Consider the following 26,805-nt stretch of genomic DNA (forward strand, 5'->3'; position numbering starts at 1 on the left):
AGTAGCAGTAATTAGGACATGGCCTGGCTAAAATGCCACCCACCTCCTTTCTGGAGTTGTTCCGTCACTGGTTAGAGGTGGTGCCTCCTGCTCAGGAGACCTGTGGGAGTTAGTTGGCCACATTGCTTGGCCCTCATCATCTGCCGCCACAGGTTGCACTCAGTTGTCTGCAGATCTTATCTCCCCTTCGAGATCAGAAGCACCTCAAGAATAGCACCAAGCACTGGCAGCACCTGTTCCCTCTTACTGTAGCCCGGTGGGACAGTTGGCAATGCCTGGAGACCTTTTTGGTTGTCATGCCTGTGGGGCATAAGCTGCTGCTATAGGCCCAGGATGCTGCTGAACATCCTGCAATGTACAGAACATTCCCCTGCAACAAAGAATTCTCCAGCACAAAATATGCTGAGATTGAGAAGCTCTGCCATAGCCAAGAATGATGCCAAGTGCATATATAGTAATGTAGTGTGTGTACTGCATTTCCATGAAATGGTGAACATCTTGGGTTGTGGGACCCAAGTTGTAATTTAGTCCTTTAGAGGGAAAAGACATTGTAGCTGATATTAACTGATTTCCCCCATGGCCAGGGACTGTGCTCAGCTGTTTACGTATGATATTTAATCCTCGTTACCACCCTACAAAGATGGGCTTCTTTATTACCTTGATTTTACAGTTGTGGAGGCTGAGGCTTAGAGTGATGAAGTAACTTGTTCAAGACGACAAATTTTTTTTTTTTTTTGAGACAGAATCTCACTCTGTCACCCAGGCTAGAGTGCAATGGCATGATCTTGGCTCACTGCAACCTCCTCCTCCTAGGTTCAAGCGATTCATCTGCCTCAGCCTCCCGAGTAGTTGGGATTACAGGTGCCTGCCACCATGCCTGGCTAATTTTTTGTATCTTAGTAGAGACGGGGTTTCACCCTGTTGGCCAGGCTGTTCTCAAACTCCTGACCTCAGGTGATCCACCCGCCTCAGCCTCTCAAAGTGCTGGGATTACAGGCATGAGTCATTGCGCCAGGCTGATGACGAATCTTAACAAGTAGTAGAAGGGGATTTGAATTCAGATCTCTAGGTCTTTAAACCTGGGCTCTTGGCTGGGCGTGGTCGCTCACACCTGTAATCCCAGCTACTTGGGAGGCTGAGGCAGGAGAACCACTTGAGCCCAGGAAGCAGAAGTTGCAGTGAGCCAAGATCATGCCACTGCACTCCAGCATGGGTGACAGAGACTGCATCTCAAAAAAAAAAAATAAAGTATTTCTTGTGTCTCCCTCTTCTTGTTAAGTACTTTATAGGCATTTAATTTGCCTAACAACTCCATGAAATAACTGTTACCATTAATGCCATTTCTATTTTACAGATAAGTAAATTGAGGCACAGAGAGTCAAGGCTGACCAAAGTCCAGCGCTAGTAAAGGGAGTTGGCTTGAAACTCCACTGTGACTCTCACCCTTAACTCATACCCTTAACCACTGTATAACCTACTTCCTCTTGTGAACTTTTGAAAATAACTTGGTTTTTTTATTTTTTAAAAAAATTTGAATAAATTCAGGATTTGAATTGTAGTTGATAAAACGAGGCAGTAATTTGTGCCATAGTACCTGGGAGTTTAAACCTAAGGAATTGTTAGGCTAGGCCTAAAATGTATTAGATTAAATTCCCTTGCTTGTGTGATGTCTCAACCCAGCCCTTTTAACAAAGTAGGAAAAGGAATAGGTTTAAAGAACACTGTGGAATCAGGAGATTCACAGAAATTAAGGAAACTCTTAGGAGTCAGGGAAAATAGGCAATACCAAAGGAAAAATGCCGGATTCAGGGATGGTGTGAAGTTCTAGAAGAGGTATGGAAGTGTATCTCTCCTTGCCAAGTGCCACCCCAGCTTCGGCGCCCTTCATTTGAAGCCAGGAGATTTCAATTTCATCTGTCGGAACTCTCCTGACATTATAATTTTTTTTTTTTTTTTTTTGGGGGGGAGAAGTCTCGCTGTGTCTCCCAGGCTGGAGTGCAGTGGTGTGATCTCGGCTCACTGCAACCTCCACCTCTCAGGTTCAAGCGATTCTCCTGCCTCAGCCTCCTAAGTAGCTGGGATTACAGACGTCTGCCACCACGCCCGGTTAATTTTTGTATTTGTTAGTAGAGCCGGGATTTTGCCATGTTGACCAGGTTTTGTAATGGAATTTAGTGGGAAAAGAGGGCAATCATTATTACATAAGCTTATAAAATATATTGTTTTCTAGGCTATATAAAGTAGTGAAGTCTAGGAATAACAATTTAAATGATTATATTTGAATTATAAGAAGTAAACAATTTATGATATTTAAAAAGTGACATTTTCCCTAAATTTGAACCGACCATCTCCTCTCTTTTTCTTAAAAAACTCTTTTTTTTTTTTTTTTAGGTGAAAGACCAAAGAAACCAATCCCTCTTCAGGATCAGACTGTCAGAGATGAAAAAGGAAGGTATAAACGATTCCACGGGGCCTTTAGCGGAGGTTTCTCTGCTGGATACTTCAATACTGTTGGCTCAAAAGAAGGTATGATTTTCCTAATTGTAGCTATTATACCATTAAAGCAAATGATCAAAATATTGATTCTCCCTCACCCTTGCTTTTTTTTTTTTTTAATTTTGAGACAGAGTCTCGCTCTGTCGCCCAGGCTGGAGTGCTGTTGTGTGATCTTGGCTTACTGCAACCTCCGCCTCCTGGGTTAAGCGATTCTCCTGCCTCAGCCTTCCAATTAGCTGGGATTACAGGCGCATGCCACTACGCCTGGCTAATTTAAAAAAAAATACTTTTAGTAGAGACAGGAGTTTCACCATGTTGGCCAGGCTGGTCTCAAAGTCTTGACCTTGAGTGATCTGCCCACCTTGGCCTCCAAAAGTGCTGGGATTGCAGGTGTGAGCCACTGCACCCGGCCACCTTTGCTTTTTTTTTTTTTGCGATGGAGTCTTGCACTGTTGCCCAGGCTGGAGGGCAGTGGTGTGATCTTGGCTCACTGCAACCTCCGCCTCCCGGGTTCAAGCGATTCTCCTGCCTCAGCCTCCCGAGTAGGTGGAATTACAGGCGCCTGCCACCATGCCCAGCTAATTTTTTTGTATTTTTATAGAGACAGGGTTTCACTATGTTGGCCAGTGTGGTCTCTAACTCCTGGCCTCAAGTGATCCGCCTGTCTTGGCCTCCCAAAGTGCTGGGATTACAGGTGTGAGCCACTGCGCTCAGCTTTCTCTGAACATACACTGTAATCTCTTGTGTTCTTTGGATATTTGGATGTTTCCAGAGTCAACTTGTATCTTGTTCATTGATTGCAACCTTATGGTTAAAGAGTTTTCTTTCACTTTGTAAAAAAATGCATACCTCCTAATCAGATGATTAAATGATGATAATGACTTTGGTTTTTATTGTGTCTTGCCATTCACGAAATACTCTTAAACAGAGTCTTTCAGTTAATCATTGACTGTCTCTCGTGACTCAGTGAGTGAAGAGGGCAGGTGTCACAGGGATCTTGCAGATGACGCCACCAAGGGTCAGAGAGGTTAAGGAGCCAGCATGGCGTTAGTGCTGAGGGAAGAGTCACCAGGTGCCCTCTTCAGACACTGGGGACCACAGCAAGACTGGCTCCTCAGTGCTCTCTACCTGGGGAAAAGTCAGTTAAATCTTTTATGTTATGTACTTTTATAAATGCCAAGTTGTTTAAAGTATTGTATGTTTTAAGATATATTAATCTAGAAGCATTTTTTTGAACTGGAAGAAATGGCTTTCTATATCTCAGTTATGAATGGAAGATGAACTGATTTTATTATATGTGCTGCCAAAGTGAGCACGGAAGATGAACTGATTAATTCACATAGCAATTATCAAGAAAAAGATGGGCTAGATCTTTTATAATTTTTTTTTTTTTTTTTTCCTGAGATGTAGTCTCACTCTGTCGCCCAGGCTGGAGTGCAATGGCATGACCTCGGCTCACTTCAACCTCCGCCTCCTGGGTTCAAGCGATTCTCCTGCCTCAGCCTCCTGAGTAGCTAGGACTAGTCCCAGGTGCCCGCCACCACACCCGGCTGATTTTTGTATTTTAGTAGAGATGGGGTTTCACCATGTTGTTCAGGCTGGTCTCGAACTCCTGACCTCAAGTGTTCCACCCGCCTCAGCTTCCCCAAGTGCTGGGATTACAGGCGTGAGCCACCATGCCCGGCCTTACCATTTTATTTAATTAATTGATTTATTTTTTGAGACAGGGTCTCACTCTGTCACCCAGGCTTTAGTGCAGTGGTGCACCTACTGAGAGTAGACCTTCCCCAGATGCCTCAGCTCACAGGGCCCTTGGAGAGAATCAGGAAGGAGGTGCAACCCTCTTAGAGAAAACTAAACAACTTTATGTGCAGAGGTTACAGACATATGTGACCTCCAGAGCATTCCCTGTTTGTGGACGTGGCACATGCTCGGTAACCGTGGTCAGGGAACAAGGCCATTGGTTACAGGATTCCAGTGTCTTGAAACTGGGGGACTGGCAGAGCCATTGCCGTTGGACCTGCCAGGTTGAGTCTTTGGCCAGGGTACTGTGAATGTTGCCTGGATTCCTTCTGTTACTCTCTCTTTATCCATTGTGACTGATTAAAACACCTTGACATCATATCTTTACACTTGATCTTAGCCAAAAGGCCTAGAAGCGATGACATCATTTCTTTAGATATGTTAATATGCCAGTGGAGGTTGCTGGTCTCACGTCCTGCATTTTAAGGTGACCTTGCATCTGTCAGCTCAGATCTGCTTGTGTTCATTTCACAGTTTAACTTTCAATGTGTAATTCTATATCTCTTGGTTTCACTTCCTTATGGGGAAACCTTAATGTATCCACTAAGTTTTACATCAGGGGATACAGGGATTAATAAGAAATTTATGTGGAATAATTACGTCTATATAAGCACTGAGATGGGAAGTAGCTAAGAGTTTATAGTTATTGGGAATTTCAAGTCCATACATGTTATTTAATCATTTACTCATAGACCCAAATACTCTCTAGGATTGTAAAGTTCTAAACTCTTTTTTTTCCAGGATGGACACCCTCTACCTTTGTGTCTTCACGACAGAACAGAGCAGACAAATCTGTTCTTGGTCCTGAAGATTTTATGGATGAAGAGGTGCGTGTGCAAAACTTTAATTGCCAATTAGCTGGTGGGACAGGTCTAGTTGGTTGCTGTAAGTGCCTTCTCTCTCCCCAGAAGGTCCAATGTACGATTTCCTCTTTGTTTGTAAGGCTTTATCTTTTAGGTATTTGATGTGCAGTGTCCTGTACATCAGTAGAGTCTTGTTCATTGGAGGAGCATTTTATACTGGGGCCAATTTCTAAAATCAAGAGTGTAAGGGGAAAGTCATATACAGGCAATTTACTTGAAAAGCCTTGTGGCTGGGCGCAGTGGCTCACGCCTGTAATCCCAGCACTTTGGGAGGCCGAGACAGGCGGATCACGAGGTCAGGAGATCAAGACCATCCTGGCTAACACGGTGAAAACCCGTCTCTACTAAACAAAATACAAAAAATTAGCCGGGTGTGGTGGCGGGCGCCTGTAGTCCCAGCTACTCGGGAGGCTGAGGCAGGAGAATGGCGTGAACCCAGGAGGCAGAGCTTGCAGTGAGCTGAGATTGCGCCACTGCACTCCAGCCTGGGCGACAGAGCAGACTCCATCTCAAGAAAAAAAAAAAAAAAAAAAAAGCCTCCATTGCCTCAAAAGCTCAGTATCCATGGTGCTGGGTCTGCAGCTTTCCACAGTAACTCTCAGGCACACTGCAGTAAAGAACTGTGAGTGACTGCACTAAAATTAAACTTCTGCTACCTTAAAACCTGGTCGCGGATTCACCCATGATAAAGATTAAATAGGGAGGGAGAGCATCAGGAAGAATAGCTAATGCATGCTGGGCTTAATACCTAGGTGATGGGTTGATCTGTGCAGCAAACCTCCATGACACACGTTTACCTGTGTAACAAACCTGCACATCCTGCACATGTACCCTGGAACTTAAAAGTTGAAGGAAAAAAAAAGATTAAAGAAAACATTTATATCAGCACGTGCGAGGCTGCAGGTAAGAGGGAAGGAAGTCTCATTCTTTTTTTGAGTAGCATCATCTAGAAGGAAACATATCTCATGTAGCAAGAAGTCTAGATGTGCTGAGACCCCAGGCTCTCTCTTCTCAGTCTTCTGTTGGCAGCTTGTCCTTATACTACCTCTCCTCATGATTGCAAAATGGCTGTAGTAGTTCCAGGTGGCACATCCAGGATGACGTTGTTCAAGAGAACTTTCCTCTTGTCCCTTTTCTTTTCTTTTCTTTTTTTTCCTGAGACGGAGTTTTGCTCTGTTGCCCAGGCTGGAGTGCAGTGGCGCTATCTCGGCTCACTGCAACCTCTGCTTGCCAGGTTCAAGTGATTCTCCTGCCTCAGCTTCCCCCGAGTAGCTGGGATTACAGGCGTGTGCACCACCATGCCTGGCTAATTTTTGTATTTTTAGTAGAGACGGGGTTTCACCATATTGGCCAGGCTGGTCTCGGACTCCTGACCTCAGGTGATCCACCCACCTCGGCCTCCCAAAGTGCTGGGATTACAGGTGTGAGCCACCGCACCCGGCAGTCTCTTTTCTTAAAAGCAAAGTAGCCTTTCATATAAGTCCTACTATGAATTTTCTCTACATTTGCTTGCACAAATTGTTTTACATGCCCATTCCTAACGCAGTCCCTGGCAAGGAAAGTGGGATCAAAATGACTGGCTTAGATAAGACACAAAGCCCCACTTCGTAATCCTGCCTCCCCAACACTGGGAGTACCACTCCTGCAGTGTGTGGCGGTGCAGAGGAAGGCAGGTGCCTAGACAACATCAGGACTCTGCAAGGAAAGAGGAAACGTGCCAATGGTTGGACAGGCAGCCAGCAACATCTGCTCCAGTAAAGGCAAAGGCACCTGACTCTAGGCCTGGCACTCACACTTGTGAATGCTTGCTGGCTGGAACTCCAGGCTTTGTCTCTTTCACGCTGACCTTTGAGATACTGTCGAGAAGAACACGGCCATTACTTCCTGTCTCCCAGTTTGGTCATGCTCGGGGTGGCCCTAATGAGCAGCGACTATCATGCCCTGCCCTTGGCCACTGGCTTTACCTTGTGTGAGGATGAGGTTCTAAAGTCAGTGTGAGGCGGGGCACGGTGGCTCATGCCTGTAATCCCAGCACTTTGGGAGGCTGAGGCGGGTGGATCACCTGAGGTCAGGAGTTCGAGACCAGCCTGACCAACATAGTGAAACCCCATCTATACTAAAAACACAAAAAGTTAGCCAGGCATGGTGGTGTGTGCCTGTAATCCCAGCTACTTGGGAGGCTGAAGCAGGAGAATCACTTGAACCCGGGAGGCGGAGGTTGCAGTGAGCCCAGATTGCACCACTGCACTCCGGCCTGGGCAACAAGAGAGAAACTCTGTCTCAAAAAAAAAAATAAATAAAAAATAAAGTCAGTGTGTATGTCTGTCACTCTGCTGATCCAGAACGAAATTTTGTAGTTTTAACTTTTTTTTTAACAGAAATAAAACTATGTGATGTATTGTGTATAGTCACTTTCCAAATAATGTAATTCTGTTTGAATTTTTTTGAAGGATCTTAGTGAATTTGGGATAGCACCTAAAGCGATTGTCACCACAGACGATTTTGCCTCCAAAACCAAAGACAGAATACGAGAAAAGGCTAGGCAGTTGGCCGCTGCCACTGCCCCTATTCCTGGAGCCACCTTCCTTGATGACCTCATAACGCCAGCAAAGTGAGCATTTCCTTCTGACTGTCATGATCTTAGCACCGGTGTTTTGCATACGTATGATTCTCTTGCTGAGGGATAGTTTGATTGCAAGTGAGACAAGCCTTCTTAGGCTCAAAGTCTAAGTGAAAAAGGGGGTTTTGCGTAAAGGATCTTGCACTGTCATTGCACGGAGAGATTAAGAACTCCAGCCACTAGCTGTGCTGCTGGGGCTCTCAGAGGCTGGAGAGCTGTTAGGAATTACAGTGACTTCTCCCACCACCCCTCCAGACCTTATAGCCTCGCCTCTGTCTGCCTCCTTCTACCCTCACTTTCTGTGTATCTCCTTGTGCTCCTGGGCTTGTGGCCTGATATGGCAGCCTTAGACCTTCAGGGATTCCCAGGCCACATGCTTAGCAAGGACTGTCTAGAGTCCCTGTGATCCCATCGTAAAGGCCCAGGAGAAAGGTCATCTGATTGACTTCCCCAGTTCAGGTGTGCACCCCAGTGCAGCCTGCTGTGGCTGGAATGGCAGGGTCACGCCAGATGTAATGTGGGTGAGGGCAAGGGCCCAGGCAAGACAGGCCTAGGAACTGAGCAGGAACTCAGAAGCCGCTTATTTCATATTCTTTGTTAATGTTATTTTGAAAAGTTCATTTTCAATGCCTTGCTATCCTAGATTATCTGTTGGTTTCGAATTGCTAAGAAAAATGGGTTGGAAAGAAGGACAAGGAGTTGGTCCTCGAGTAAAGAGACGGCCACGCCGACAGAAACCTGGTGTGTATGTTAATTGATTAACTGTTATCACTGCTGCAGCGTACTTTTTTTTTTTTGAGACAGGGTCTTGCTCTGTCGCCCAGGCTGGAGTGCAGTGGTGTGATCCCGGCATACTGCAGCCTTGACCTCCTGGGCTCAAGTGATCCTTCCACGTTAGCCCCGCAAGTAGCTGGGACCACAGGCATGTGCCACTATGCCAGGCTAATTTTTTGTATTTTTTGTAGAGACGGGGTTTTGCCATGTTACCCAGGCCCAGGCTGAGGATTGCCTGAGCAAATTCCAATAAACGAAATAGCTGGGCCCAGTGGTATGTGTGTCTTCTAAGGCTTTTTATGTGTAATGCATGACAGCTTCCAGAAAGGCTGTGCTAGTTTATGCTTCTGCCAGCAGCATGTGAGAGTTCATGTTTCCTACCCTCCCCCAAGCTGTCACAGTTTAACATTATTACTTGTTCCTTATTTCTTGCCCTGAGTCTCCCCAGCCAGACTGTAAGTGACTCTTTGAGGGCAACAGTCATTTCTTTTGGGTTCCTTATGCCGTGGGGCAGTATTGGTTACTCATTGAGCACATTACTGCTAGGTAGGGCAGGTGCTGGTAGAAAATGATTCCTGGCTGGGTGCAGTGACTCATACCCATAATCCTGGCACTTTGGGATGCTGAGGTGAGATTATCTTTGAGCCCAGGTGTTTGAGACCAGCCTGGGCAACACGGTGAAACCCTGCCTCTACCAAATATACCAAAATTAGCCAGGTGTGGTGGAGTGCACCTGTAGTCCCAGCTACGACTCAGGAGAGTGAGGTGGGAGGATGGCTTTAGTCCAGAAGGTTGAGGCTACAGTGAGCTATGATCATGCTGCTGTACTTCAGCCTGGGTGACAGGGCGAGACCCTGTTTCTAAAACAATTCCCAGTTATCTGCCTCTCACCGTAATGCTGTAGCACATTTTATAAATGTACCCATGTACCTCTGAAGAGTTATCAGTGAGGTTTTTTTTTTTTTTTTTTTTTTTTGAGATGGAGTTTCGCTCTTGTTGCCCAGGCTGAAGTACAATGCGCGATCTCGGCTCACTGCAACCTCTGCTTCCCGGTTCAAGCGATTCTCCTGCCTCAGCCTCCTGAGTAGCTGGGATTACAGGCTTGCGCCACCATGCCTGGCTATTTTTTTTTGTATTTTTTGTAGAGACGGGGTTTCTCCATGTTGGTCAGGCTGGTCTCCAACTCCCGACCTCGTGATCCACCCCGCCTCAGCCTCCCAAAGTACTGGGATTACAGGCATAAGCCGCTGCGCCCAGCCATTTTTTAAAAAAATTTTTTGTGGAGGCGGAATCTCACTATGTTATCCAGGCTGGTCTTGAACTCCTGGGCTCAAGCGATCCTCTCACCTCAGCCTCCCAGAGTGCTGGGATTACAGGTGTGATCCACCGCGCCCGGCCTGGTCGGGGTTTTCTATTTGTAGTCACTCATGACTATTGCATTTGAAATCTCTTTTCTAGATCCTGGAGTCAAAATCTATGGCTGTGCATTACCCCCTGGAAGCTCGGAAGGATCTGAGGTATTGCACGGTCTGACTGACCTTCACTTTGGTACAACAGCACCTGTTTCTGTATGACTGTGAAATTTTAGGGTTGGAGACAATTTTAGAAATCAGATCCAATAACTATACAGTGAAATACTCATACCCTAAAGCTATCCTCATTATATCAGCATACATATTCAGCAACATGCCAGCACCACAGATACCCAGGTCTGTTCAGCTTCATAAAATGGAGTTGGTGTTAGCATCCTTTGTGCCAGAAAGTGATTTAGTCATTTGTAACAGCACCAATGAAAGTTTGCTAATTGTTCTGTGTGGCATTAATCACTGCGTTTTCAATTAGTATTTTGTGGGTTTACTTTGCATCATTCAGTGACTCACCTTAATTCCACTTTAAACGGAAATAGGGTGAAGATGATGACTACTTGCCTGATAATGTGACCTTTGCACCCAAAGATGTCACACCTGTGGATTTCACACCTAAAGATAATGTGCATGGTCTGGCTTACAAGGGCCTGGATCCCCACCAGGCACTGTTTGGAACTTCGGGAGAACATTTTAATCTTTTCAGTGGTGGTTCTGAGAGAGCTGGCGATCTTGGAGAAATTGGACTGAATAAAGGAAGAAAATTGGGAATTTCAGGCCAGGTAAAATTATTTTCTATTTTATAAAGGGGGAGTCATTGATAAATGAGTCTACTTTCTTTCTTTCTTCTTTTTAGAGGTTCTTTATTTTCTTTTTTTTCCCCCCAATCCTCAAGTGGAATCAGGTCAAAGATTCTTTCTTAAAATGCATTTTTAAAATGGTGACTTTGCCATTTCATTATTACCATTTCTGTTTTTTTTTGAGAGGGGGTTTCACTCTGTTACCCAGGCTGGAGTGCAGTGGTGCGATCTTGGCTTCCTGCAACCTCTGTCTCCTGGGTTCAAGTGATTCTCCTGCCTCAGCCTCCTGAATAGCTGGGATTATAGGCATGTGCCACCATGCCCAACTAATTTTTGTATTTTTAGTAGAGACGGGGTTTCACCATGTTGGCCAGGCTGGTCTCGAACTCCTGACTTCAGATGATCCACCTGCCTCAGCCTCCCAAAGTGCTGGGATTACAGGCATGAGCCACTGCGCCTGGCCACCTTTTCTTTCTTTCTTTTTTTTTTTTTTTTTTTTTTTGAGACAGAGTTTGACTCTTGTTGCCCAGGCTGGAGTGCAATGGCGCGATCTCGGCTCACCGCAACCTCCACCTCCCGGGTTGAAGCGATTCTCCTGCCTCAGCCTCCCGACTAGCTGAGATTACAGGCATGTGCCACCACCCCGGCTAATTTTGTATTTTTAGTAGAGATGGGGTTTCTCCATGTTGGTCAGGCTGGTCTTGACCTCCTGACCTCAGGTGATCCACCCGCCTCGGCCTCCCAAAGTGCTGGGATTACAGGCGTGAGCCACTGCGCCCGGCCCACCTTTTCTTTTTATAAACGTGTTTTTTTTTTCAGTCTTTTAAACAAAAATGCTACTTGTTAGAGGCTCCTTTCCGCAGAGAGTAGGAGTTCTTCCAGCGGGCAGTAGAGTAGCAGCGGCCCTTAGACCCCAGCCACCAGCGTTGGCCCAGGCCGCATTGATCAGTTGATGAACATTTCTTCCTTTCTCCTCTTGGAAGCCACATTTCCACCCCTGCACTGCTGCTTGGCTTTGTTCTCCACTCTTCTTCCTGTGCGGGGACCTGGAGCCATGGCTGTTGTGGGGACTGGAGGGCAGTGTTGGCAGTAGGGACATGGCATTCACCTCTGGTCACTGTTTTCCAGAAAACTTGTGTGTGTGTTGGTCGATCTGGGACCCCCGTTCACTTCTCTCTTGGTGATCTTGAAGTGCTAACTTGGTTTCCAATCACATCCTTAAAGTAGCTTTATCCGTGAAGATCCCAGACATACCCTAACACCTGTGCTCAGTTTGAAACCTTGTTTTTTAAAGGCTTTTGGTGTAGGTGCCCTGGAAGAGGAAGATGATGATATCTATGCCACAGAAACTCTATCCAAGTATGACACTGTTCTGAAGGACGAGGAGCCTGGAGACGGACTCTATGGCTGGACAGCACCCAGGCAGTATAAAAACCAGAAAGGTAATTCGACAGCCACAAACCTAATGGCAGGACCAAGTGTCAGGGTATCAGGAAGGAGGGGCTGCAAGAGCGATACAGGAGCACCAGCCTCTGTTGTTGGTCAAGGTCACGGTAAGAAACAAAACAAAGAAGCGAGGCCCAGCATGGGAAGTGAAATAAAAGCAGGATTCAGACCTGGCCAAGGCCAAAGCCAGCTGTCAAGGTGGGGCCCAGCTGGGAGGGAGGGAGAGGTCTGTAATCAGGGAAAGAGGAATGCCTGGACCAGTGACCACATGGCTGGTCAGAGCTGGCAGTGGGTCAAAGGGAAGCACCCAGAGCTCGAGGAACTGGGCAGGCGGCCAAAGGAGGCCAACACATGCAGCAGGTCAGAAGGTCAAGCCAGGGGACCAGGAGGCAGGTACACCAACAGCCTGCAGCAAGATGGAGCTGGGCGCCCAGTCCGTCTTCTCCCTTGAGTCCCTGGCTCTGAGGAGGCTCTTGTTGGGATAAGAAGCTGACATCTCTCAACACAACTTTAACTTCATGCTGTGTTGAAATTTCAAGGTGAATCAGATCCTGTGGTTTGAAGTCACATTTCAGTTGTTTCCAGAAAAGGTGCAGGGCCAGACAGTGTAGAGTCGGTATTAGCAGCATGTGATTTGGAGTCAGTCAGACCTAGGTTTGGATGCCAGCTCTCCATTGCCCAGCTTTGTGACCTTAGGCAAGGCTCATAACCTGTCTGGGCATTGGAGTCCACATTTGTAAAGTGAGGATAAAATCCACTCCAGAGGCGGTTGTGAGGATTAAGTGGCATAACTCAGTGTCTGGCATAGCACCTGCCCCAAAAACTGAAGAAGTGGCACCTACTATTCTTTGGTTATCATACAGTCATGTGTCACTTGACTGGGATGGTATGACAGGGAACCCAGGGTTTTACACAGGACACTGGAAGGGCATGTGTACCCAGTGTTAGGAGACTTAACCTCTGGGTGGTCAGTGGGCTGCTAGTACTTACTTCTTTTTTTTTTCCTTCCAATGTTTTTGTTTTTTTTTCCCCTGAGTCATTTAGCTTCTGAGCCTTCTTCCTTTTGCCTCCCTATAGTTTCTGATTTCTGTCCCCAAACTATGGATTATTTTTATATAACTTAAATGAAGATATATTAATATATCATAATATACTATTTAATTTTAATACTATATTATAATCAATATACCATTATATATTGTATATGATTTATATTTTATATAATTAATATATCAATACTGTCGGTATATTATGTAACATACCAATACATTATTACATAATAATGTATTGATCTATTTTAATTATTCATTATTTATTAAAAGTGGTGGGAGTATGAAATTGATAATATCCTATATCTGTTAATATAAATGATATTTAATATTATACAACATATTAATAACAATATATCAATCCTTTAATAATTAATGATATGTAATGACATATATTTAAGTCCGCCTGCTGAACCACATCTTTCACTTTTCCCTCGTGCACCAGCTTTGCCCCCAGCTGATTGGTTCTCACTCCTTCCACTGAGCTCCGAGCCTGTCCTTGTCCCTCTCTGCTGTGGCCTCTCTCCCCCAGCTTCCTCTCTCCCCCCTGCAGGGTCACAGCATCTGTAGTGTTGACTGTATGATTTTCTATTCGGTGAATCTATCTTTATTTTACCTAGTCTCCACGGTTGATTTTTTACATTAAAAAAAATTTTTTTTTTGAGACAGAGTCTCACTCTGTCACCCAGGCTGGAGAGCAGTGGCATGATCTCGGCTCACTGCAACCTCCGTCCCCCGGGTTCAAGCGATTCTCCTGCCTCAGCCTCCTGAGTAACTGGGATTACAGGTGTGCGCCACCACGCCCAGCTAATTTTTTTTTTTTTTTTTTTGGAAGAAGGAATTTCCCTCTTGTTGCCCAGGCAGGAGTGTAATGGCCTGATCTTGGCTCACCACAGCCTATGCCTCCCGGGTTCAAGCAATTCTCCTGCCTCAGCCTCCCAAGGAGCTGGGATTACAGGCGCCTGCTACCACGCCCGGCTAATTTTTGTGTTTTTAGTAGAGATGGAGTTTCATCATGTTGGCCAGGCTGGTCTTGAACTCCCGACCTCAGGTGATCCGCCCGCCTCGGCCTCCCAGAGTTCTGGAATTACAGGCGTGAGCTACCACGGCTGGCCATGGTTGATTTTTAAATTCTCATTTTTTTTTCCATGATCAATAGGGCTATAATGAATATTTTTCTGATTCTGTCTTTATGTACATTTGTTTATTTCTTCAGAATTCTTCAGAATGAACTCATAAACATGAAATTTCTGGGTTTTGAGATAATACAAGTTCCAAGAATGTGAAATTGAATCCCACATTACCTGAAGAAATTTTAGTAAGTTCTAGAAGCTTAAAAAAAAGCGCAACATGCCAGGTGCATTGGCTCACACCTGTAATCCCAGCACTTTGGGAGGCTGAGGCAGGCAGATCACGAGGTCAGGAGATCGAGACCATTCTGGCCAACATGGTAAAACCTCGTCTCTACTAAAAATACAAAAATTAGCTGGGTGTGGTGGCACATGCCTGTAATGCCAGCTACTCGGGAGGCTGAGGCACGAGGATCACTTGAATCCAGGAGGCAGAGGTTGCAGTGAGCCAAGATTGTGCCACTGTACTCTAGCCTGGTGACAGAGCGAGACTCCATCTCAAAAAAAAAAAAAAAAAAAAAAAAAGCCCAACAGGAGTCAAAGCACAAAGAATGGTTTTGTGGGGAGGGGAGGGATGTGGTGGTGCTGAATGATGAGTGGCTAAAAGCCTTAGCTCATCTGCACTGTGGGCTGTTCCTGCTTCAGGCCTGAGCTCCTAGCCTGTGAAAGAGCTTTTGATGGTCATGTAGAAGGGGCTTTTTTTTTTTCAGAAGGGGCTTTTGAGTGCAGAGAATACAGTTCATTTATACGGACTTCTGGCGTAACCAGTACGTGCAGGAAAACCTTGAGAATCAAATCAAAGAGCTTTTGTTGGTGGGGTTGTCTCTATGACCAGAAGACGATCCCCACCTCCAGGTCAGAGGGCATTGGTCATTCAGTTTCCTATGTCTGTGATCTTTATGTCTTGTTAAAGATTACAGGCTGACCTGGTGGCATTGCCTTTCATCCCTATTTGGATTGTTGCTAAGGAGATGGCCAGGTAGTCACCCTGTAGTTCTTCACCTAGTTTTACACATGACGCTCTCACAGTTGTGATTTGTATTTTCCTCCATGCTTGTCCTCTTGGTGGTTTTTCTTGATCTTTTACTCCACGGGGTATATCCTTTGGTGCCCCTAAGGTACTTCTTCTAAAAGTCACGTCAGTGTGCTTGTCTTGGAGGACCACAGCCTTGTGACCTGGGTAGCCCAATCTGTCCAGGGCGGTGTGGGCCGGGCCCTAGTCACTGAGTCAACAGAGGTGTGGGGCTTTGCTTACCACTTGTTCTTCCCTTTACTGCTGCTGTTGAGTGATAGCATGTATGACACGTACTATTTATGTTCTTAGAGATAAGAACGTAAAATGCTGATGTATTCTGTCTTATTCTAATCATCTCTACTTCTGGAATTAATCTATGACATCATTTTGTAGAATCAGAGAAAGACCTTCGGTACGTTGGCAAAATTTTGGATGGATTTTCCTTGGCTTCTAAACCTTTATCTTCTAAGAAAGTAAGAAAAACTTTTTTTCTTTCTTTTTTTACTGGTTTAGTTCTTAAAATATTTGCTGCTATGTGATCTGAGTTCTATTAACAACAGGAAAGATAAGTAAATTCTGTTTTCAAAAAACAACAGCCTGGTTACTAGTGATTGTCTAGAAAAACATTCTACGTTAGAAATATCAGGGCCAGGCACAGTGGCTCATGCCTGTAATCCCAGCACTTTGGGAGGCCAAGGTGGGTGGATCACCTGAGGTCGGGAGTTTAAGACCAGCCTGACCAACATGGAGAAACCCCGTCTCTACTAAAAATACAAAATTAGCTGCGCGTGGTGTCGCATGCCTGTAATCCCAGCTACTAGGGAGGCTGAGGTGGGAGAATCACTTGAACCCAGGAGGTGGAGGTTGCAGTGAGCCAAGATCACACCACTGCACTCCAGCCTGGACAACACGTAAAACTCTGTCTCAAAAAAAAAAAAAAATTAAGTTGGCCAGGCGTGGTGGCTCACGCCTGTAATCCCAGCACTTTGGGAGGCCAAGGTTGTCAGATCACCTGAGGTTAGGAGTTTGAGACCACCCTGGCCAATATGGCAAAACCCCGTCTCTACTAAAAATAGAAAAATTAGCCAGGTGTGGTGGTGGGCGCCTGTAATCCCAGTTACTCGGGAGGCTGAGGCAGGAGAATTACTTGAGCCCGGAAGGTGGAGGTTGCAGTGAGCCAAGATTGTGCCACTGCACGTCTAGCCTGGGTGACAGAGCAAGACTCCATCTCAAAAAAAGAAAAAAAAAGAAAAGGAAGCATAGTTTAAAAATGATGGAGAAGCACTCACTGGTCCTTAGGATAAATAGGCCAGCCTGGCCCCAGGTAGCTCCCATCCAACAAAGGTAGCAGATACACAAATACAGAGTCGTGGGCAAACATCCCTAAGTGGAGAGACACAGTCCTGGGGGTTCCTGGCGCTTCTCTGGAGTAGGGCTTTGGGCAGGAACACTTCAGAGGAGGGCTGTGTTCATCTAGCCTTTCACACACAGATTTAAATGGTTCTCTAGATCTGAATCTAGAGGTCAAACAGAACAATGATTTGGCAGACAGACAGAGAGAAATACTTTCAATCCAAGACTGGGCATGGTGGCTTACGCCTGTAATCCTAGCACTTTGGGAGGCCAACGCGGGCAGATTGCTAGAGTCCAGGAGTTCGAGACCAGCCTGGGCAACATGGTGAAACCCCATCTCTACAAAAAATACATACAAAAAAAAAAAAATTAGCTGGGTGTGGTGGTATGTGCCTGTAGTCCTAGCCTCTTGGGGGCCTGAGGTGGGAGGATTGCTTGAGCCTGGGAGGTCCAGGCTGCAGTGAGCTGTGATTGGCTGCTGCACTCCAGCCTGGGCAACAGAGTGAGACCCTGTCTCAAAAAAAAAAAAAGAAATACTTTGAATCCCATGGAGGATATAGAGAAGTTGTGGACACACTCCTCCTTTCTGCCATGTTCCTCTGGGTTTTTGTGTGGTGGTAACATGAGAGTGTTTTCTGGCTGATTTGGGGGTGTGTCTCCAGAAGGTGATGAAGCTAAGATGATAAAAAAACAGGATTTCTTGACAATGATAACACCACTCTTTCATGGACTTTCATTGTGCCAGGGGCTTGACCCAGGCTGTGTATTTTAACAACCACCTGGGGAGCTTGGGGAACTCCAGTTATAGCAGACTCTCTGGGGTGGGGCGCAGGCATCAGTATAGTTACAACTCCTCAGGCGAGTCCAGCATGCACCTGGACCTGAGAGCCAGCGGAGAGAGGGGCCGGGAGAGAGGGGTCAGTGCTTTCAGCCACAGGGTTACTTCATCATGGACTTCAGCTTTCATGTAGCTTAAAAATCTAGAGAATATTTCAGTGTGAATTTGGGGGAAAAAAATAGTAAAGAAAAGTCTAGAAAATAGCCTAAATAACAAACACATGTGGATTTGTTAGACCAAGAGCAAGGGAGACCATTTAATGCAGTTATTTAACAATATTTAGTACTTTCCTTTACCTTGTCTGCTGTGCCATCATTCATGCCTGTCAGTGTTAAAAATCCCCAAATTTCCCAAATAGATTTTCATTTCACTTCCGTCAACTTTTAAATTAAAGTTTTTAAATTCCTGTCCCCACTCCCCTCCTAGCTCCTGGGCCAGGTCCTCTTGGCTCTACTCACATTATTCATAGTAATATCTTGGATGAAAAAAATAGGCCAGGCGTGGTGGCTTACGCCTGTAATTCCAGCACATTGGGAGGCTGAGGCGGGTGGATCATTTGAGGTCAGGAGTTTGAGACCAGCCTGGCCAATATGGTGAAACCCCGTCTCTACTAAAAATACAAAAATTAGCCAGGCATGGTGATGCGTGCCTGTAATTCCTGCTACTTGGGAGGCTGAGGCAGGAGAATTGCATACCCAGAGCTGAGATTGCACCACTGCACTGCAGCCTGGATGACAGAGCAAGACTCTGTCTCAAAAAAAAAAAAAAAAGAAAAAGAAAAAAGAAAGCCTGAAGCTTCAATTTGCAACTGAAACATAACTAGAAAAAATAATTATGAATTTAAAAATAACTACAGTTATTATTATTATTATTAATTATTATTTTTGAGATGGAGTCTCACTCTGTCACCCAGGCTGGAGTGCAGTGGTGCGATCTCAGCTCACTGCAACCTCTGCTTCCCAGGCTCAAGCAATTCTCCTGCCTCAGCCTTCCAAGTAGCTGGGATTACAGGCATCCACCACCACACCTGGCTAATTTTTGTATTTTTAGTAGAGACGGGGTTTCACCATGTTGGCCAGGCTGGTCTTGAACTCTTGACCTTAAGTGATCTGCCTACCTTGTCCTCCCAAAGTGCTGGGATTATAGGCATGAGCCACTGTGCCCAGCTATTATTATTATTTATTTGTTTTTCTTTTTTTTTTTGTTTGAGACGGAGTCTCGCTCTGTTTCAGCTCTGCACCGGAGATCAGTGGCGCAATCTCAGCTCACTGCGACCTCTGCCTCCCGGGTTTACGCGACTCTCCTACCTCAGCACCCCCGAGTAGCTGAGATTACAGGTGTGCGCTACCACGCCTGGCTAATTTTTGTATTTTTAGTAGAGATGGGGTTTCACCATATTGGCCAGGCTGGTCTTGAACTCCTGGTCTCAGGTGATCCACCCGCCTTGGTCTCCCAACATGCTGGGATTACAGGCATGATCCACCGTGCCCGGCCCCAACTATTATTTAAAAAAATTTTTTTTTTAGTTTTATAGAGATGGGGTCTCATTCTGTTGCCCAGGCTCGTCATGAACTCCCAGGCTCAAGCAGTCCTCCCATCTTGGCCTCCCAGAGTGCTGGGATTATAGGTGTGAGCCACTGCGCCCAGCCATTATTTTCCTCCATACTTTGAATGGTACTTTTTCTAAATTTTCTGATGTACAGTGGGCCAGCCCTACCTGTAGGCCCTGACATTTATGATCTATTGTCATCTTTATAGTTCTTATCCTATGAAACAGGCACATTAGCTTCTTTCTGTAGAAATGGGTGGGAGGATATTCGAAATGCCTGACCACTGGAACACGGTGGCTCTTGTGACCCTCCAGGTCCAGAGGGGATGCTGGCTGGACCTCTGGCCAGCCTGTTCTTGTGCTACCTGCCTGCTGAGTGTTAACCCAGGAAGGGGCGGGGTTAACAAGGCTCAGAGGTAACAGGTTTTCCTGATTAAATCAAACATGATCTTGCAGCCTGTATTTTCTGGGTTTTGTCTTGGTTTGTTAAGATCTACCCACCTCCAGAGCTGCCAAGAGACTATCGACCAGTGCATTATTTCAGACCCATGGTGGCCGCCACCTCCGAGAACTCACACTTACTGCAGGTATTATCAGAGTCAGCTGGAAAGGCAACGCCTGACCCAGGGACACACAGTAAGCACCAACTGAATGCCTCCAAACGGGCTGAGTTGCTTGGAGAGACGCCTATTCAAGGTATGTGCCATGGAGAAGATGGAAATCATTTCACATAATTCGAGTTATCAAAATCAAAATGGAAAGTTGTTGTTTTCCCACTGAAGTTTTTTACATGAATTTGTATTCCCAAACTGTGGAAATAACACTATTTATTGTAAATGGCATACATAATAGTGTGCATATCTTTTACTTCTTTTTTTAAATTTTATTTTTAAACTTATTTATTTTGAGATAATGTCTAGGTCTGTCACCCAGGCTGAAGGCAGTGGTAACTCTCTATAACCTGGAACTCCTGGGTTCAAGCAATCCTCCCACCTCAGACTCCCATGTTGCTGGGACTATAGGCATGTGCCACCACCACACCTGGCACATTTTTTAAATAGAGATGAGGGTCTCACTATGTTGCCCAGGCTGGTCTGGAACTTCTGGCTTCCCAAAGTGCTGGGATTACAGGTGTGAGCCTCTGCGCCCAGCCAAGGCTTGTTTTTCCACCTTCAGTTTGGTTGATGTCATTCAAATCACAACTTTTGTTGTAAGCTCAGCTGTTTTCAGACTTGTCATAATTATCAGGGAATGTGGTTAAGGTGCCTTCCCCTTCTCTGCACAGCCTGGGAGAGTATGTTTTCTTCCTCCTGGGGATCGCATTGTGTAACTCTTCTCCCGAAAGTCTGAAAGGGATGAATGCGTCTGAAAGTCTGGAAAGACATGGAGAATCCCCTGCAGGGTGCAGCAGGAAAGACCCACCATGAGAGGTGGACTTGGACTCTTAGGGGCTCGGGTCTCACTGCCATGGGGAACTCAATAGGTGTCTCGTATAATTGGCAAACAGAACCCTTGGTTCCCCACCCCCATCACACACTGCGCTTCCTCATCTAAGTCTTCTCATCTCAGGAAGTGGTGCCACCATGATCCACTGCTCGGACCAGGATGTAGGAGGCCTAATTCTTTTTTTTTTCTTAATTTTTAATTTTAATTTTTATTTTTTTATTATACTTTAAGTTCTAGGGTACATGTGCACAACGTGCAGGTTTGTTACATGTGTATACATGTGCCACGTTGGTGTGCTGCACCTATTAACTCGTCATTTACATAAGGTATATCTCCTAATGCTATCCCTCCCCCCTTCCCCAGGAGGCCTAATTCTTAGCTCCTCTCTTTTCGGTCCTCCCGCACCCTCCCTGACCCTCCTTGGCCCTTAGTGAGTCCTCTCGGCTCTACCCACACGTGTGGGGGTTCTGTCCACTACTCATCTGCATTTCCGTGGCCTCCCGGGTCTGAGCCCCACCCCTCCACCTGGACCGTTGCTGCAGTCTCCTTGGTGGTCTCCTTGTTTCCTGTCCATCCCCCGTAGACTGTTCCCCTCACCAGCAGCTGGATGAGGCCAACTATACCAGCCAACACCTCTCCCACCTACAGAAACCTCCAGGCTCCCCACGAGGCCCTGTGCGGCCCCGCCCCTGCCCGCCTTTCAGGCTGCACCATCCACCACCTTCCCTTACCCTCCCACAGTGTAGCGTCTTCCTTCTCCTTTCCTCCCCTTGAACACGCCGTCATCCATGACACTGCCTAAGGGCCTTTGTGTTTGCTGTACCTCCCTTTCTGTTCTTCCCTCATATTTTTGTGAATCTGGCTCTTTTTCTTTTAGCTTATGACTTATCTCGAATGTTATTTTCTTCCAGCCTTCCCCGACCACCATATAATCTGGTTATCTGCCTGTCCCCTCTACCAGCCCGCTCACGCAAGCCCCCCTCAGTCACATCGTCCTGTTTTTTTCATAGCCCTCCTCTATTGAGGGCCAGTGTATTGCTCCTGGGCTTCTTTCGTGTCTCCACTGCCCTCCAAGCTCCTGGGCCAGGTCCTGGCATAGAGCTGGCACTCATGAGTGTTTGTGCCATTGGTGAGGGCTTGCTGGGGAGCTGTACTCGGAACCAGGGCTAGTGGTGGTGGACTGCAGGTCTGGAGCCGGGGATGTCAGGTTCCCCATCCTGGGATCACTCACGTGCCCTGTAAGTGTGCATGTATTAAATTCCATTTTTGCTGACTATAAAACAGGAATCTTGGCTGGACACAGTGGCTCATGCCTGTAGTCCCAGAACTTGGGGAGGCCAAGGTGGGATGATCTCTTGAGCCCAGGAGTTGAGACCAGCTTGGGAAACATGGCGAAATCCTGTCTACAAAAAATACAAAAGTACTCGGGCATGGTGGTGTGTACCTGTGGTCCCAGCTACTCAGGAGGCTGAGGTGGGAGGATCACTTGAGCCTGAGAGGTGGAGGTTGCAGTGAGCCATGATCACACCACTGTACTCCAGTCCAGGTGACAGAGCGAGACCATGTCTCAAAAAAAACATAGGAATCGGCCGGGCGTGGTGGCTTACGCCTGTAATCCCAGCACTTTGGGAGGCCGAGGCGGGTGGATCACCTGAGGTCAGGAGTTTGAGACCAACCTGGCCAACATGATGAAACCCTGTCTCTACTAAAAATATAAAAAATTAGCCAGGCATTGTGGCACATGCCTGTAGTCCCGGCTACTCGGGGGGGATGAGACAGGAGAATTGCTTGAACCCAGGAGGTTGCAGTGAGCTGAGATGGTACCATTGCACTCCAGGCTGGGCAATAGAGCGAGACTCCATCTAAAATAATAATAATAATAATAATAATAATCTCAATTTTTATCACTGTCTAGTCCACAGGGACATATTAATATAAATGAAACACTAAACATAAAATCCTCATCCCCAATTATGTAAATTTGTGTTATTGAAATGTATGTACAGAGAAACGTAAATGTGGTTGTCTCATGGCTCTTTTCATCTCTTCTAATTACTGTTTTTATTTAGGTTCAGCTACTTCAGTGTTAGAATTTCTGTCCCAAAAAGACAAAGAGAGAATCAAAGAAATGAAGCAGGCAACTGACCTGAAAGCAGCTCAGCTCAAGGCCAGGAGTCTGGCCCAGAACGCTCAGAGCAGCAGAGCCCAGCCCTCCCCTGCAGCGGCTGCTGGGCACTGCTCTTGGAACATGGCATTAGGTGGTGGGACGGCCACCCTAAAAGCCAGCAACTTCAAGCCTTTCGCCAAAGATCCGGAAAAGCAAAAGCGATACGACGAGTTCTTAGTACACATGAAACAGGGTCAGAAAGGTGGGTGCTGGGCCTGGGTGTCCCATATCTCGGCCCGGGCGGGGTCATATTCTCACTGTTCTCATCCTAGACCCATGTTTACAGTTGAGGTATCCTGTTCTGTCAGTGTTTTTGCTTTATCCTGCTGCAAATAGTGCAAAGGTTTCAGGCCTTGGCTCTTGACCTCAGAAAGCAAGAACAGTTGGCTTATGTTCCTCCATATCTCAGGCCAAAGCTAGCTGTTTAAGTAGAGAACATAGCTGGCGGTGGCCGGTATTTACAGGCCGTTTGGTGTTTGCAAGTGCTTGACTGCTACAAGCATTGCATTCACATTTCATATCAACATCATCTTCCACCTCATCCGAAGATCCTAACCATCCGTTCCTGACTCATAGTCTAAAATATGACTTAAAACAATAGTTAGCTATTGAACCGTTACAGAGGGAAAACAATCACTTTGTGATCTGTGAAGTAAATAGGGCAAGAATGAGGAAAGGGGTTGCTGTTGTATGCAGTAGTCCTCGTGAGAGTTTATCAGTAAATTACAGGGTTGTTTTTTAAAAACAGATCTTTGCGGAATGTAAAGTCTATTTACTGTGCCTTAACTCTCTACTAAGAACCTACATCACTAATGTTTATTTGCTTTAAAAAAAAAAAAAGGTTAGTGAAAGAGTGTTTTTCTGCCAAAACATAGGGATGTGGTTGAGGTGAACTTATCACTGCCTAGGAGTGGTGACAAGTTCCTTACTGCTGAAGATTTAACCAACCATTAGCCTCTCAAATGGTTTTCTCTGTTATGTTTGGTAGACAGAATTCAATAAAAGCATCATGTTGGCTGGGGATGGTGGCTCATGCCTGTAATCCAAGTACTTTGGGAGGCTGAGATGAGGATCGCTTTAGCCTAGGAGTTTAAGACCAGCCTGGGCAACATAGTGAGATCCTGCCTCTACCAAAAAAAAAAAGATATATATGTATATATAAAATATATTTTATATATATATATATATATACACACACATAATATTTTATTTATTTTTTTGAACGGAGTCTTGCTCTGTTGCCCAGGCTGGAGTGCAGTGTCAGGATCTTGGCTCACTGCAATCTCAGCTCACTGCAACCTCCACCTCCCAGGTTCAAGTGATTATCCTGCCTCAGCCTTCTGAGCAGCTGGGACTATAGGTATGTGCCACCACGCCTGGTAATTTTTTGTTTCCCGTCTCTACTAAAAATACAAAAAATTAGCCGGGCATGGTGGCAGACGCCTGTAGTCCCAGCTACTCGGGAGACTGAGGCAGGAGAATGGTGTGAACGCGGGAGGCGGAGCTTGCAGTGAGCGGAGATCATGACACTGCACTCCAGCCTGGGAGACAGAGTGAGACTCCATCTCCGAAAAAAAAAAAAAAAAAAGAGAGATGGGGTTTCACCATGTTTGCCAGGCTGGTCCCGAACTCCTGACCTCAAGTGACCCACCCGCCTCGGCCTCCCAAAGTGCTGGGATTACAGGCATGAACAACTGCGCCTGGCCTAAATTTTTTTTTAAAAAGCACAATTTTGAAGGAAACAGCAATATTACCTGCCAAATACCTCACCATTCCCATAGTCATAAAAACAAGGATAAGGACTTATGAAATATACAGGGATACAGTGGTGCCCAGCAGATGTTCTCTTGTAAGCCCCATGTTTTCCTGAAAAGTGAAGCTGCTTCTTGTTCTCTGCCCCGCAGATGCTCTGGAACGCTGTCTGGACCCCAGCATGACAGAGTGGGAGCGAGGCCGTGAGCGGGATGAGTTTGCCCGGGCGGCCCTGCTGTACGCGTCTTCCCATTCGACCTTGTCCTCCAGGTTCACTCACGCCAAGGAGGAGGATGACTCAGATCAGGTTGAAGTCCCTCGAGACCAAGAGGTCTGTTGTCACCATGTCCCTTACCTGGTGAACTTTAATATTAAAGCACTGCCTAGCCAAAATTGTTTTTTCTTTTTTTTTGAGACGGAGTCTCTCTCTGTCGCCCAGGCTAGAGTGCAGTGGTGTGATCTCGGCTCACTGCAGCCTCCGCTTCCTGGGTTCAAGCGATTCTCCTGCCTCAGCCTTCCAAGTAGCTGGGATTACAGGCGCTCGCCACAACACCCATCTAATTTTTGTATTTTTAGTAGAGATGGGGTTTCACCATATTGGCCAGGCTGGTCTTGAACTCCTGACCTCAGGTGATCCGCCAGCCTCGGCCTCTCAAAGTACTAGGATTACAGGCATGAGCCACCACGCCCGGCCGAGCCAAATATTTTTAATCCCTTGGTGAGAAGATCAAAATATACATGTATAGGAGAATAGGAAACCATTTTATGCCTTAGTTTCCAATGTACTGGAGCATAAATGTTATAGCACAAACTTTTTTCGCAGTTCTAGAAGATTGCTTGAAAATTTTAAATGGGAGAGCAGTCAGGTCAATGGTGCGGCCACTTGATGAAACAGAATGCATGTCTTTTTCCAGAATGATGTTGGGGATAAGCAGTCGGCTGTGAAGATGAAGATGTTTGGGAAGCTCACCCGAGACACGTTTGAGTGGCACCCTGACAAGCTTCTATGTAAGAGATTTAATGTCCCTGACCCTTATCCAGAGTAAGTTGGATAAACCTTTACATCAGTACAAAATGTATTCTTGATATTAAAGCTAATTTTCCCCTTACATACTCATATAAATTCTTATTTTTTCTACATGAACTTATTTGCATATCACTGGATATACAAATCTACACATTTTATAGATTTGCTTTGATAAATTACTTCTATAATTTGTTACTAAAACAAAATCTGGATAGCAAACTTTATTCCATATTGAAGCTATGAAACTCAGATATGTCAAGTTACAAAAGCATTATGCCTCTCTCATTTGCCACCTTCTTGTTGCTGCTCATGTGGTTTACATTTATAATGTTACTTATGTTTTTAAATTATCATTATAAAAGTTAAACACTTTCTTATTTGATTAATAACACTTCAAGAGGTGGGGTGTGGTGGTGCACACTTGTAATCCTAGCTTGGGAGGCCAAGGCAGGAGGATCGCTTGAGCCCAGGAGTTCGAGGCCAGCCCGGGTAACATAGTAAGACCCCATCTCTAAAAAATCAAACAAACAAACAAACAAACAGAACACTTCAAGATAGTAGGCCAGGTGCAATGGCTCACGCCTGTAATCCCTGTATTTTGGGAGACTGAGGCAGGCAGATCACTTGAGGTCAGGAGTTCAAGACCAGCCTGGCCAACATGGTGAAACCCCGTCTCTACTAAAAATACAAAAAATTAGCCGGGCGTGGTGGTGCGTGCCTATAGTCCCAGCTATTTGGGAGGCTGACGCAGGAGAATTGCTTGAACCTGGGAGGTGGAGGTTGCAGTGAGCCAAGATTGTGCCATTGCACTCTAGCCTGGGTGACAAGGCGAGACTCAATCTCAAGAGAAAAAAAAACAAAACAAAAAGATAGCATATGTAGTCAAACCAGAGACTGTCAGAAACTTTAGGTATATTTTTATCAGTGGAGCTTTTCCTTAATGGAAATCCGTTTTGAAAGTTAAATTCTTGTCCTTATCATAATAAGGAAAATCTCATGGGACCTAAAATCAGTCACCCAGACTCTTGAACTGCTTTGAGAAGTGAAAGCATCTTAGGAGACTTTTTAGCCATGCAGAAGAGGTGGAAAACTTGAGATGGAAAGCTTTTCAGGAGGTGGATTTTGTCCTATTGGTTGTTACTAAAATGATTCTTTTTTTCAATTCCCAGTTCAACTTTAGTTGGCTTACCAAGAGTGAAGCGTGACAAGTACTCAGTCTTCAACTTTCTGACGCTCCCAGAGACAGCTTCCTTGCCCACCACTCAAGCATCAAGTGAAAAAGTATCACAGCACCGAGGTCCCGACAGTGAGTA

The 26,805-nt window shown here is 45.7% G+C and overlaps 1 protein-coding gene across 2 annotated transcripts in view; it reads left to right on the plus strand.

Annotated features, from left to right (window-relative positions):
• Positions 1–26,805, plus strand: part of GPATCH1 (G-patch domain containing 1) — a 47,984-nt gene that overhangs the window by 4,598 nt on the left and 16,581 nt on the right. For both annotated transcript variants that reach the window (XM_034944371.3, XM_055104457.2), the window contains exons 2-14: positions 2,392–2,526; positions 5,041–5,126; positions 7,613–7,773; positions 8,426–8,523; positions 10,015–10,073; positions 10,463–10,702; positions 12,015–12,162; positions 15,754–15,833; positions 19,592–19,796; positions 22,616–22,915; positions 24,618–24,796; positions 25,380–25,507; positions 26,662–26,798. In XM_034944371.3, the coding sequence (XP_034800262.2) occupies positions 2,392–2,526; positions 5,041–5,126; positions 7,613–7,773; positions 8,426–8,523; positions 10,015–10,073; positions 10,463–10,702; positions 12,015–12,162; positions 15,754–15,833; positions 19,592–19,796; positions 22,616–22,915; positions 24,618–24,796; positions 25,380–25,507; positions 26,662–26,798 (1,956 nt within the window). The remainder of the gene's footprint in view (positions 1–2,391; positions 2,527–5,040; positions 5,127–7,612; positions 7,774–8,425; positions 8,524–10,014; positions 10,074–10,462; positions 10,703–12,014; positions 12,163–15,753; positions 15,834–19,591; positions 19,797–22,615; positions 22,916–24,617; positions 24,797–25,379; positions 25,508–26,661; positions 26,799–26,805) is intronic.

Source organism: Pan paniscus, chromosome 20, assembly GCF_029289425.2.
Source record: "Pan paniscus chromosome 20, NHGRI_mPanPan1-v2.0_pri, whole genome shotgun sequence".
In the NCBI taxonomy this organism is placed as follows: Eukaryota; Metazoa; Chordata; class Mammalia; order Primates; family Hominidae; genus Pan; species Pan paniscus.